The sequence below is a fragment of the Coffea arabica genome, chromosome 7c (genome assembly GCF_036785885.1).
Source record: "Coffea arabica cultivar ET-39 chromosome 7c, Coffea Arabica ET-39 HiFi, whole genome shotgun sequence".
Taxonomy (NCBI): Eukaryota; Viridiplantae; Streptophyta; class Magnoliopsida; order Gentianales; family Rubiaceae; genus Coffea; species Coffea arabica.
In genome coordinates, this window is record NC_092322.1 from 9,813,754 (window position 1) to 9,826,765 (window position 13,012).

The 13,012-nt window shown below is 37.4% G+C and overlaps 1 protein-coding gene and 1 pseudogene across 4 annotated transcripts; both read left to right on the top strand.

The window, feature by feature from the left end:
• The first annotated feature begins 221 nt into the window (after positions 1-221).
• On the top strand, positions 222-8,559 carry LOC113701767 (DNA repair protein RAD4-like). 4 transcript variants are annotated; one of them, XM_027222546.2, is made up of 14 exons: positions 222-375; positions 840-914; positions 1,027-1,151; positions 1,317-1,595; positions 1,690-1,782; positions 2,499-2,591; positions 2,728-2,829; positions 3,929-3,978; positions 4,541-5,314; positions 5,781-6,132; positions 6,223-6,417; positions 6,502-6,645; positions 7,468-7,677; positions 7,998-8,559. In XM_027222546.2, exons 1-14 carry the CDS (start codon positions 333-335, stop codon positions 8,391-8,393), a joined length of 2,931 nt encoding a protein of 976 aa, XP_027078347.2. In that variant the 5' UTR covers positions 222-332; the 3' UTR covers positions 8,394-8,559. The 4 variants fall into 4 exon arrangements, with proteins under 4 accessions (XP_027078347.2, XP_027078346.2, XP_027078348.2 ...); XM_027222545.2 differs by having other exon boundaries at positions 255-375; positions 789-914; XM_027222547.2 differs by lacking the exon at positions 222-375 and having other exon boundaries at positions 1,027-1,146.
• A 140-nt stretch (positions 8,560-8,699) lies between these two features.
• On the top strand, positions 8,700-12,914 carry LOC140010520 (NADH dehydrogenase [ubiquinone] 1 alpha subcomplex subunit 1-like; annotated as a pseudogene).
• Positions 12,915-13,012: the final 98 nt, after the last annotated feature.

The window sequence follows — 13,012 nt, forward strand, 5'->3', positions numbered from 1 at the left end:
CAGATTAGCTTAGTTCATCAGGTGTCACTTGGGCCCTTCGATACCCAACACAATGAAAGTAAATAATTACAAAAAATAATAAAAAAAGCCATAAAGAGCATACACAGTTACACACTCACGCAAGTATGCAACAATTAAACCAGGCCTTCAAAAAGTGGGGCAGTCATTCAAATGTCATAGCTTTGCATGTCAATTTCGTTGGGCTCAGCGGCCCAAAAGACTTCTGGTTTGTGAGCACTCTTGTACCGCCAACTCCCAAGCGCCAATACAAGGGCAGTAGACTGTTGAAGAGCGCGCTTCTCTCTCTCTCTCTCCCAAGAATCGGTGGACAAATGCGGACCAGAAGTAAGTCCCGGCAAACTCAACAACCAAACGGTATAATTTCTTTTACCATCATATTTGTGTGATTAAATTTTGGACACTGTTGTTGTTTTGTTTTCTTGATGAAAAGCCTCCAAGTTTTGATTTTTTTGGGGTCAGAGTGTATTTCAACTTTTCTTTAAGCAGAAATGCTAGTTACAGAATCCATCCAATGATAAAAATGATTGTTGAAATCATCTATTTGCTGAGAAGCAATGAAATATTTGTGAAAAATGACGTCTTTTTTTACCCTGTATTTCTGACTGGGATTTTGAAAAGAACTCATGGCTCTGGTGCAAGCTTTTAAGTTGGATATATTCTGTAAAAGGGTATTTGAAAATTTGTCGATTATCAGGTTGGGGTGAGTAGAAGAACCGGTTAAAATACACACGGTGCTAAAATGTCTTGAATTTGAAATTCATTTTAAGGTAACGGACTATACGGGTATAATCTATTGAGTGGTTTCTATCTTGGATCAGTGGAAGAAGGCTCGACGAAGTATCCTGGTAATGAAGGGAAAAGAAGCAGTGTTTCAGAGAAATTTGATGATTCTGGTTAGTTTAGTGCTCATTTGATTATGCTTTAGCGAGAACATGTCCAATTTCAGTAAAGGGTATGGCGAGTGGGATTTAAGTATCAACCAACTAAGAGAAGTCAGTATTGCAGGCACACTTACTAATATATCTCGACATGCTGTGGGGAAACTTTTGAAACGAGTCAAATCATGTGGTTCACGAGGCTTGAGTAAAGAAGATGACGGTTACCTACGTCCATGTGATTCCACAGGCATGGTAAATTTTGTTAATTGCTTGTTTCTTGCATTTATTGCGAGTAGTTTTGTAATGAGAAATTTTTGTGTCTGCTGTGATTTCTTTGTGTCAAATTTGCAATTCTCATATTTATTATTTTTTGTTTAAAAAAAAATCTGATTTGAGCAATTTTTTTCTCCTTTTTAGCTGGAGAGTGAGTCAGAAAAGAACAGCAAGCTATGCTTTAACAGAACTGACAGAGTTGAAGATGGATATTTTAGTGGAAATGTGATTACAAACACTCCATCGGAGTCTGGCGCAAGGGATGGTCTTGATGAATCAGAATGGGAAGAAGGATCACTTCCTACTGAAGCTTTGACAAAGAGTAATGAAGAACAAACAATTGGTGGGGTAACAGTTGAATTTGATGTTACACCTGATTCTGTTAAAAAGAAGTCCATACGTCGAGCAACTGCTGAAGAAAAGGTGGATTGTCTGTGTCCAGTTGAATTATGTCGGAGATGTTTTTTCATAGCTCCTACCTAAATGCACATATTAAGTTATGGTTTGCTTGTAACAGGAATTGTCTGAGCTAGTGCACAAGGTTAATCTGCTTTGTTTATTGGGTAGGGGACGATCATTTGATAGTGCTTGCAATGATCCTCTCATTCAGGTATCTTCAATCTATTGCTCAATTTTTAGGCTATTGTTGATTGTGCAAATCTAGCTTTTCCTGCTTTATCAGTGTTGCAAATATCTTTTAGTGATCACTGTTAGTTTTTTCTGCTCATCTACTATGTTTCCATTCTATAGTTAGTAGATCAGAATTAGCAGTTACTGTGGAGGCCTTCATTTAAGAGTCCTGTGGTGTGGAGAAGCTGATCTATACTTGTTGATAACTGATAGGATCGCTTTCTTGTATGGAACACTTTGACTATTCCTTCAGGAAAGTTATTGGACTTACCAAAAAGCATTATAATTCCGCTGTGTGGCTATGTCTTTGTTTGGATTCTTTTTTTTTGTTTGCTTCGATGATAAATGCCTGTATGAAGTTTTACAACTTGCATGAACTTTAACTAGTTATTCATAGAAATTGTGCATTGGGTCATATGTAAATTATGTGGTTTCATGTTGAAATTGTGTTTCATGAATAGAGGCCATGACATCGACATGGCTGCAAAATGCTGGTACATGAACCCCTTGGCCGGTTCATGTGATTATAGCATGGCTCAATCTGAGGTAGTTGACGGATATGCCAATTGTTGAAGAGAAATGAAGCAAATCAAATTTCTTTCTAGTTGAAGTGGTTATTGTGAAGCTTCAGATGAGTGTTAAATATTCTGTGGCCTCCTTTGAAGCGTTTATTGAGAAATTTAATGTTAATTGCAGGCTTCGTTGCTTTCACTTCTGCCAGCTCGCTTGCTTAAGATCACAGAGGTTCCAAAACTGACAGCAAAAGCTTTGGCTCCGCTTGTTGATTGGGTATGAATTAGCTTGTTTCATCCATGATATTGTCTGGTTTAGTATGAGATACTTGTAAGGGCTTATATTTCCTTTTATTTCTGGTTTGGGTGAATATTTATTGACTCCTCCTTTTTGATGCCTGCATGACATCCAGTTTCATAATAATTTCCATGTTAGAGGTCCTGGGAGTACTGAGAAACCACCTCATTTAGCTTTAGCATCTACCCTTGAGGCTCAGGAAGGGACTGCAGAAGAGGTATGATTCTGTTCCTGTAGTTTGAGCTTTCACTACTGGGTTTCATTTCTTGCATTATGCACTAGAGTAGATTATGACATTTTTTTTCAAGTTTGAAGTGTTTTTTTTTTTTTGGTTTGGTGAGAGCCTTTTCTTACTGTATACTGTTAGTCAAAGATTAGAGAATAGCGCCTTCTTGCTGAGGAGGTGCTGAACTTCCTTAAATCCATTGATTGCTGTTGGTAAAGATAAGCTGCAGTGTGAAGGATTTGAAATGGATGCTTGCTAAAAGAGTAAATGGTTTGGGGAGGGAAAAATAGGCACATGAATTAGTTCTGCTAATTGATAAGAATCTTGGGCTTAATGGTGAGCTTTAGACGTTCATCTGCATCTTCATGCTTGATCTTTTGATCTTCTTGATTGTTAAATGTTGTGATCTATTTTCTGCTTGTCCCCAGAAGAAAATCTACTTTCCGGGGTGAAACACTCAGGAAATACTACTTGATCAATTGTAGTTGCAGAGGATAAGTTACTGGGGAAGATGATCTATAGTTTGCTTTACTATTAATCTATTGTGCTTAATAAAGAATGTAAAATCCTTGCTTGTTAAAAAATGAATGTGTATAATGTCAAATAGAGTATTAAAGCACCCTTAACAATTTTGCTAATTAGTTGAGTTCACATTATTAATGTTTCTATTTGTAAATTACAGAAGGAATGGAGATTATTGTCTAATATTTAGACGCCATGGGAATATTCTGAGACGTCTTTAATCTGACACTTTAAAGTTACCATTGTCCAGTTAAAGTATCTTTTACCATACATAGTCCCTCTGCAAGACGTTTTAGTTCCTCTGCTGCAGTTAATGCTATCACATACCAAATGGCCGGTCAACTTAGTTGACAGAATGTGGAAATTAAATATTTTTACATGTATGACATGATATTTACGATTTACTGGAAGTTGATGAAATATAATGTCAAATTGTTCTCAACGAAGTACTCCTTTTTTATCCCTGATTCTCAATGAAGATATCCCAGGATAGTTACTTACACAAATGAGACGCATATGTGAATTCGCCTTCTATTTGAGGTTAATTAGTGGAGTATTATTCTTGCAGGTTGCTGCCTTATCTGTCGCATTATTTCGGGCATTGAATCTTACAGTTAGGTATGGTTATAGCAAACCTGAGAATACTACATTTGTTTTACAAGAGTTTGTGCCTTCATTATATTAGAACTAGCTTGAAATTTTTTCCTTAGTATTGTTTTGGTTCAAATTATTTATGCGTGCTTGTAAACATCTTTAGCTAAGATTTGTAATAATGAATAGCTGGTATAGGATACATGAGTCTAGGTTTTCTGTCATGACCCAAGGAATTGGAGAGGTTGCATGTGTTGAGGTCTGTCGGTTAATTTATTTGATGAACTTCATATTATCTTAGATATGTCCCAAAAATACCTTCGTAGTCTTTTCTTGGCTTAAAAGACCATTCATTTGATATGAACTTGAGAAACTTTTTGCTTTCTCATTTAGCCATTTGCTTCAGTAGCCCTTGGTTAGTAATAATGGATGTTGTATATGGCCCATATTTCTGTAGAATGTTACCTAGAGATTCAGAAATTGGCATCCAATTTTCAATCAAAAACTGTTAATTTCCTATGATGCATGTCAATATCTACATATAAATTGTTGTTTGGAGGTTTACAATAATCATGGCTTCTACTATTAGGTTCGTGGCTACTCTGGATGTGGTCTCTCTGAAGCCTGAAGTAGACAGACCAGAGTACAATAGTCAGGTTACAGGAAAGGTAGGTGGTGGGATATTCAACTCCTCTACGTTGATGGTGTCTGGATCAGGTCATCAGTCTGTTTCTCCCCCCTTAACCACTCCGGCATCTGATGAAAAGGACGATGGTTGCCTAACATCTGCTGGGGGTAAAAGCAGAGTAAAAGCTAGGAAGGTGCTGGAGAACAGTTTTGAATCTAAAGATATGTCTGGTGTTAACTTAAAGGATAGAATGGCAGAACCATCAACTTCCAAATGTCAAGATGCTGACTCTCATGCATGTTTAGCCGCAAAATCAGACAGACCAAAGAGGAAAGGAGATCTTGAATTTGAAATGCAATTGGAAATGGCTCTCTCTGCTACAGCAATCGAAAATTCGAAAGCTATTATGAACTCAGATTTGGTGGATGTACGTGGCACCAATTCAAAACAATTCCCTCCTGCAAAAAAAATGAAGGTAGTTGGAGCAGAAGGATCTTCTGTTTCTCCCCATGGAATGTCCACGGCGATTGGGTCAAGAAAAATAGGGGCTCCTCTCTACTGGGCAGAAGTGTACTGTTCTGGAGAGAACTTGACAGGAAAATGGGTGCATGTTGATGCTGTCAATGCAATTATTGATGGAGAGCAGAAAGTGGAAGTAGCAGTTGCTGCATGCAGAAAGTCTTTAAGATATGTAGTTGCCTTTGCAGGAAATGGGGCTAAAGATGTGACCCGCAGGTTTGAATCCATTTTTTTGCTTGGATCCTTCAGTTTTTCAAAAACTAGTTTTTAAAAAGTACTCTAAAAAGTAGTCTAATTTTTTTTAATGTTTAAAAAATATCCCAAAATATATTTTAAAAACTCTACTACTCTTAAATATTCCAAAATATTTTCTAAAAATATCCCAAAATATACTCTAAAAACTCTGCTACAGTAAAATTTTTCAAAAACACCCCCAAAAACAGCTAATCCAAATGGATGAATTTTTGTTGTCCAATTTCATTATTTGGCACAAGAAACAAAATGTTACTCTTCCTTGATCTTATTGTACCTCATTTGACTTTGTGTCTAGACCTGTAATGCTCCGGTTACAAGTTAGAAGTTTGGAAACTTGCATAACACACACATTACAGACTCCCATGTGCATGCATATACAATTTAACCTGTCTTTTGAAGATAAGCTGATAAAGCTATTCAATTTTAGGTATTGTACAAGGTGGTACAAGATAGAATCACAACGCATCAACGCAATTTGGTGGGATGCTGTATTGGCACCGTTGAAGGATTTGGAGTCACGAGCAACTGGTGGTGTAGTTCACTCGCACCAGGAAGCCTCAACCACAGAGAAAATAGGGACTTTGGAAGGAGCTGATAATCAAATTAAAGATTGCTTACCGGACAGTTTTCTGATGAATGGGAAGTCAAAAAAGGAAAATTGTGAGGATTATTCAGTTCAAAAGTTTGTGAATAATTCTTTTTCTGCTACAAGAAGCTCTCTGGAAGATATGGAGTTGGAAACTAGGGCTTTGACTGAACCTCTTCCAACCAATCAGCAGGCATGTCCCAAATATATGTTTTGATTTGCATGATCCAGGTTTGTAGTTATAATAAAGGTTTAGTATTGAGATTTCTTAAATCTTCACCAGGCCTACAGAAATCATCAATTGTATGCCATTGAGAGATGGCTCAACAAGTATCAAATTTTACATCCAAAGGGGCCTATACTGGGATTTTGCTCTGGTCATCCAGTTTACCCCCGAACTTGTGTCCAGACACTTCACACAAAAGAGAGATGGATGCGAGAGGGACTCCAAGTGAAAGCTGATGAACTCCCTGCAAAAGTGTGATTTATCTCGAAGTTTAAGATTGTTTTCGAGTTATTAGAATGCTTGATTGTGTTTATATCCATGTCCTTTTGTTTTCAGACTTTGAAACGTTCTCCGAAGCAAAGCAAAGAGCAAGCTGGTGAAGACGATGAGATTGGTGAGGGGGATCACCTTGCGCTATTTGGGAAGTGGCAGACAGAACCACTGTGTCTTCCTCATGCTGTAGGCGGAATTGTTCCCAAGGTTAAAATGCTGTCATCTGGAAGAGGATTAATACAAAGTTCATACTTGGTGAAACATATATATTTTGAGAAAGATTGGCCTACAGTCATTACATTATCAAAGAATATATCTTGTTTGGTTTTGTGATTCTCATATGATGTTACTCAGATCATTCTGTATGCGTGTTTGCCATTCTTATGTTCACAACAAATGTTGCTAAGCATTGAAAGGTCAAGTATATATGAGAAATTTGATTTACATAGCAAAGGTAAAATTGTTGTTGAACAAGTAATTCGGCCTCGCTAAATGCTATTTCACTTGTGAAGTTCTTCATAGTGGTTGAACTATTATGCATATGTGAATCATTATGCACTCTGAATCAGTTGGTGTTTACCCGATTTTATACGTGATATAAACATTTATTATTGTATGAGGGTCCTTATTCATGTTACTTGTACAGGTCCTTTTCTAGTTTTTCCGTGTAGATATTTGTATTTTTGGGTGGGGAAATAGGTAGGGGAGAGTGTGGTGTGAGTGATTGTGGATGGAGGAGCTTTTGCTTGCATTCTATTATTTGGTCGATGTACCAGAATGGATAACATTCGAGATAATCCAAGGTCTAGTTCAAGTGAGAAAGATAATACCTAAAAATTTGTATACTATATGTGAAATCTGCTATTTGATTGTACAATTGTTGTACTATGTTAGTGAATGACAATTTTTAAGTTAGCTGCACCTCCACAGTATATGGATTATTGTAATAAATATCTGTTTTTCGGTGTTTGACACTTTTTTCTTAATGCACTTTTATGAATATCTGATGACCTCTTAAATCATTTCCAGAATGAGCGTGGTCAAGTGGATGTTTGGTCTGAGAAGTGTCTTCCACCTGGAACCGTCCATTTGAGGTTGCCAAGGGTCACACTGGTTGCAAAAAGATTGGAAATTGATTTTGCACCTGCAATGGTTGGGTTTGAGTTCCGGAATGGTAGGTCTGTACCTGTATTTGAGGGCATTGTGGTGTGTGCTGAATTCAAGGATGCAATTCTCGAGGTAAATGACTCTGTACTTAGGTTCTTACAAGAAAAGTGGTTTACAAATGTCTTCCAGTTGTTTATAGTGGGATGCAGTATCTTGTATTGATCTAGTTTGACATTTGTTGCATCTGGACCATTCAGTTCTTACTGATTCTATCTTTTATGAAAGTTTGTCTGCATGAGTTTTTGAAATATTCAGAGAGTTTTCTATGAAGCTGATTGTCTCCACGAAGTTGCATTGGTGGATCAACTGCTGATATATATATGTTTTTCACTTTCAGTGAACTCTGAAACTACACTATAGTTTTTTCAGATAATTTTTTGACCTTTTCTCAGGCATATGAAGAAGAAGAAGAGAGAAGAGTGGCCGAAGAAAAAAGGAGGAATGAAGCACAAGCTCTTTCCAGGTGGTATCAACTGCTGTCCTCCATTATCACCAGGCAAAGGTTGAACAACTGCTATGGAAATGGCACGTCACAGGAGGCCTCTGTTGGCATCCAAAAATCAGATGATACACTATCTGCTGAGGCAGGTTGTAAAGAGGATAGCAGGAAATCTGGTGGATGCCACCAGGATAAGTTGAAGGATAATCAGCCCACTAGTCCACAATCTGTACCCACAGAAGATCATGAACATGTCTTCTTGTTGGATGATGAGATGTTTGATGAAGAGAGTTCAACACGAACAAAGCGATGTAAATGTGGATTTTCAATCCAGTTTGAGGAATTGTAGATCATGTGTATGCTATTCTCGCTGTAACTTTTGCAGTGTAATCGTAATTTACATTGCCTGTAATATTACTAATGCTTGTATGGCAGGTTGGATGGTCTGGGGTAGATTTAGAGGGCAACGTAAAAGGATATGTAACATTTGTACCAAGATATAAATAGCTTTTGCATCCCTCGGCCAGACAACATCTGTTTCATTTTCTGTCTTTCGAGCAAGGAAGGGAAGCAGCCTTGGCACAAGCGGGGCATCCAAGCCATTTGATTGCTCATGTTTACAGAATATGAAATGTAAAGAGAAGCTTAGCGAGAGATGGTCATGGGATACTCTCAAATCCTCCTCTTTTTCCCTTCTCCTGCTAAGGTTTTGGAGTCTTCCTCTGAACCTTAACAACGAAAAGTCTTGATAAAGCTAGCTCAGTCCAAAGTCCAAACTCTGAAAGAAAAGAGTAACAATCTCTTCTCTGCTATTGAGACAAGCAAAACAGCAAGGGATCCGATCTTCCCTTAGTCGATAAGAGGGACTTTTCCTCTCCGATTGACGCTGCCATAATTGTGTTTTCTTTGGATATTTTTTGGTTATCCACCTACATTACTGCTGTTTGTGCTTCAACTTCATGGAGAATGATTTAGTACCTCTTCCCCCTTCCGCGTTTCTCACCCCATTCTTTTTAGTTCACTTATGAAGAATTTTAAAAAAGCTTTAGCATTAATCCTTCGAATACTTAAACCTCCTAATAACATCTTGAAGTTACGAAAATAAAAACATACAAGATCCTGCGACTTATAGGTCTTTAAAGATAATATACTACTACTAATTCATATTTCAGTACAACGTTTGTTGGTGAAGTAAAACATTAGAAGTACTTAGGTGTACCTTTTGTATAACCATTTTATATTTTGATCCCTTAAACATCACCTTAACATGGTGACAAAGTAGATTCACCATGTTACTTTTAAGTTCTACAAAATATTCTGAAAACCGGTTCTTGATAGAGTTTATTATGATTTCATTGATTTGTTCAAGAAACTTGAGCAAGACTAAGGGTCCGTTTGGGGTTGTGGTAGCTTATTGAAAAATACTTTTCTAATGGAGTTTTTAATAAATGTACCTATTAACTGTTTAAGTACTTTTAAATATATTGTTTGGAGGCATAATTTAATAAATACTTATTCTATTGGATAATATGTAATTTGAAAAATTTTAAAAGTGTTTATCTCTTTATTTGATTTATAATATAGGATAACATGGTTAAATTTGATGTTTTATTTATTAAATCACAAAAGCTATTCTAAAAGCACCAAATTTGAGCTTTTGCTAAGAGTGCTTTTAACACCAAAAGTTTTATTCCTAATTTTATGGAATGATGTTCACCAAACACTGTAAAAGTACTTTTAGTATCTAAAAGTGTTTTTTTACCAAAAGTACCGTAATCCCAAACGGGGCCTAAATTGACCCGATTTTGAAGGTAAAGGACTAAAATGTACAAAACAAAAACTAAACTAAAGCCTATAAATAAGGGACTCTGTGGTCATTTACCTAAACATATTGCTTAGGAATCATAATGGAAACAGGGTAAAAGTATTATTTTGTTACAATCTCAAACGTCAGGAAAAAAAAAAAAGAAAAAGAAATGAAACCTTCTGTCAAAAGAAAAGAAAAAAAAAAAGGAAACCCAAATTCTCTACTTGCCAAAACTCTACTTAACTAAAAGAGTAAAAGGCTGGAGAGCCCTTAAACAATTATCGTTGTCAAGTTTTGGCCCCGATCTAATTTTGGTCTCCAATAAGCCCTTAAATAATTAAAAATACATAATTTAAGTGCTTCCGATCATTTTATACTGAAGTCAAACTGGAATTAAAGGACAATTTCGTCCAACTATAATTGAAACATCAGGACCAGAATTAGCATTAGATCCATTAGACAAGAATTCTAACAAAAAAAAAAGAAAAAACATCAGATCTTCGCCTTGAACCCTTTTAGATCCATTAGACAGATTTCTAATAAAAAAGCATTAGACCATCTTCACCTTGAACCCTTTACCAATAATCTCCTTGTTCCTAAAGATAGAATCCAGCCTCTGCAAGCAAAAGCTCTACCAGCGGTGTGGGGAACAACACAGTGACTAGCAACCCAACCCAATCAAGCATCTCGGTGGTGGTGGTAGCGGAATTGGCATGGGTGATATTGAAAGCATTTCTACCATTGGAAATCACAGTTGGCATGCTTTTCGTGATGGGGAATGCTCAGGATTTATCCACAAAGCCACCCATGGCTGGCCGAAGCACATCGATAACAACGTTTGGGATGTGGCCATGGAAAGACGGGACAAGAAGCTCATGGAGATGCTATCCTCTTCTTCTACTCCTAATTAACAATCTAACTCAGGAAGCGCTATGGCCTATCGGTGAATTTTTGGATCTCTTCATGTTTTGCAAGCATTGAAGTTGTAAGCAGACAAGTTGAATTCTTGTCTTCCTGTTGCAGCTCACTTTAAGCTTTTGAACTCAAAAAAAATAAGGAACAAGCTATTGGTATTGATTGCCTGGATTTGGTGGATGATAAAATAACTATAGATGTTTGAGTAATAATAATAATAATAAATCCAGCTTCTGCTACTTCAACAATTACTTGAATCTGTAGATGAATCATTAGTTGGAAAGAGATAGAGAGAGAGATACTTTTCTTGATACTTCAAATATGGTTGGACAATATTTGAACAAAAATGCCATTTGCTGGCTTGACTCACACATAAAATGATCGAAAAACTATGCATTTTTTATTGTTTAGGGTCTTATCGGAGACAAAAATTAGATCGGGACCAAAACTTGACAACGGTGATACTTCAAGGGCTCTCTAGATTTTTTACTCTAACTAAAAACATCTTCCTCACATCATCGAATTGCTTCTTCGCCTCAAGACAACCGAAATTAAGGTATGCTCATGTCTTCTGTTCAATCTGTGATTGTCCAATCGTAAAGTTTTAGGCTTAGAATTATACATGGTTAATAATTCATGGGGTTTTTCAGCAAGCTGTTTGAATAGAACAATAGCTTCCGATGTTTACGGCAATTGCGCCAGAGTTTAACGAGGTATATATTTTATGCATGCAAGGTTTAACCAAGTATACATTGCATGGAAAGGTTTAACGAAAGTGTTGCTGTATGAAACTAATTTGCTCATGAATTTAGGTTTACCTTCTTTGATATTGTCTATTGGCCTGCAGTTATTTAGTTTTTTTTTTTTTTTTTTTGGGCAACATTTATTCAAGTTATGAACTTATGATAATAGATTTGTGCTTCAATTTCACGCTTTTAAAGGAAATTCTCGCTTTGAGCTCCCTATTCATGATTATGATTGTAAATTTCTAGATGAATCCTCCATCTTGTCCCCCTTTACCAACGGAAAGAAGTCGAGATCAAGAAGAGTTGATCAAGTTCAATATGTTGAACAAGATGACTTGCAACTACTTAGTTGCTCTTGGCTTAACGATCGAGGCTGAAAACTTTAGGCAGACTGTGAACCTCAACCGCCAACGGTGCCTGACTTCAGCTCCCGTGGTGGATGAATTGCTTCAGCATGTGGCCGTGCAGCAGCAGCCCAACATTGAAGCACAATTGTTTCCCACCTTGGCTGCTGCCGTAAAAAATGGTACCACAACTACAATTAATGCTGCAGCCACCTCTGCAATTGACTCAGCCACTGTTCCTAGCTGTGCCGGCCCTCCTCCCAAGATTGCTCCAACATTGCCTTTGGCTGGTCCAAGGATTGTATACGATGGCCTTCCCAATAGTATTGCCCCAAAATGGCCTTTGGTTGGTCCAAGAATTCTTAATCATGGAGCAAGTCTTGGAAACACTTCCATGGGATGTCATTTTCCTATTGTAGCAGCACAACAACATACAAAATCTTTTGTGCAAACATGATTCCGACTCCAAGAGCAGTGAGGATCATTGGCAATACCTCTATTATGAGGAATCAGCAGCTACAACAACGTCGGCATCGGCATAAAATACTATCGCAGCGTAATCTTGCAGCTGTGGTGCAAAATCACACAGCAATCCAGGGTAGCAAGCGCGCTCGACCTGACACATTTTCCACCGCAGGATCTAGCACAAACCAACCACGAACAGCTGCCATATCAAGTCCTAGCGCATCTGCTATTATCGCTGGTTGCACAACCGACTTATCTGACACATGTGATATCTCTCTAGTCCCACAACATCTGATCAAGTCGCAGGTTGCGCATCTCACATTGGCAGGTTGCGCATCTCATGACATGATAATTAGTTCCATACATTCAATATTTATGTTCATTTGCTGCAATATTTATGATAGCTTCTAGTGAATTACATTAGGATGGTGCACCTTCTTTTAACCATGGTACGATGTTGCACCTTGTTTTGCATTTTCTTAGTACTAGGAAGCTACAACAGCTAGTTGAACTCTTCCTATACTGTCTAATTTTGGAACCAATGAAGGAATTCACAGTCTCTCAATTTACAGAAAGGCGGCAGTTTATGAGTCCGTATTGTCTTTCCTGATCACCATGTTATCTGTTTAGGTCGAAGACTTTCTCCTCCCTTAGTTGTTGGTCTTGTTGATAATTTGATATGCAATAATAA

Bases quoted from the DNA above. Each gene is read 5' to 3' on its own strand.
- LOC113701767 (XM_027222545.2), top strand. From the start codon at position 333: ATGCGGACCAGAAGTAAGTCCCGGCAAACTCAACAACCAAACG. The intron at 2,592-2,727 runs GTATGAATTAGC...CATGACATCCAG, and splicing joins TGGCTCCGCTTGTTGATTGG to TTTCATAATAATTTCCATGT. The intron at 6,133-6,222 runs GCATGTCCCAAA...AATCTTCACCAG, and splicing joins CTCTTCCAACCAATCAGCAG to GCCTACAGAAATCATCAATT.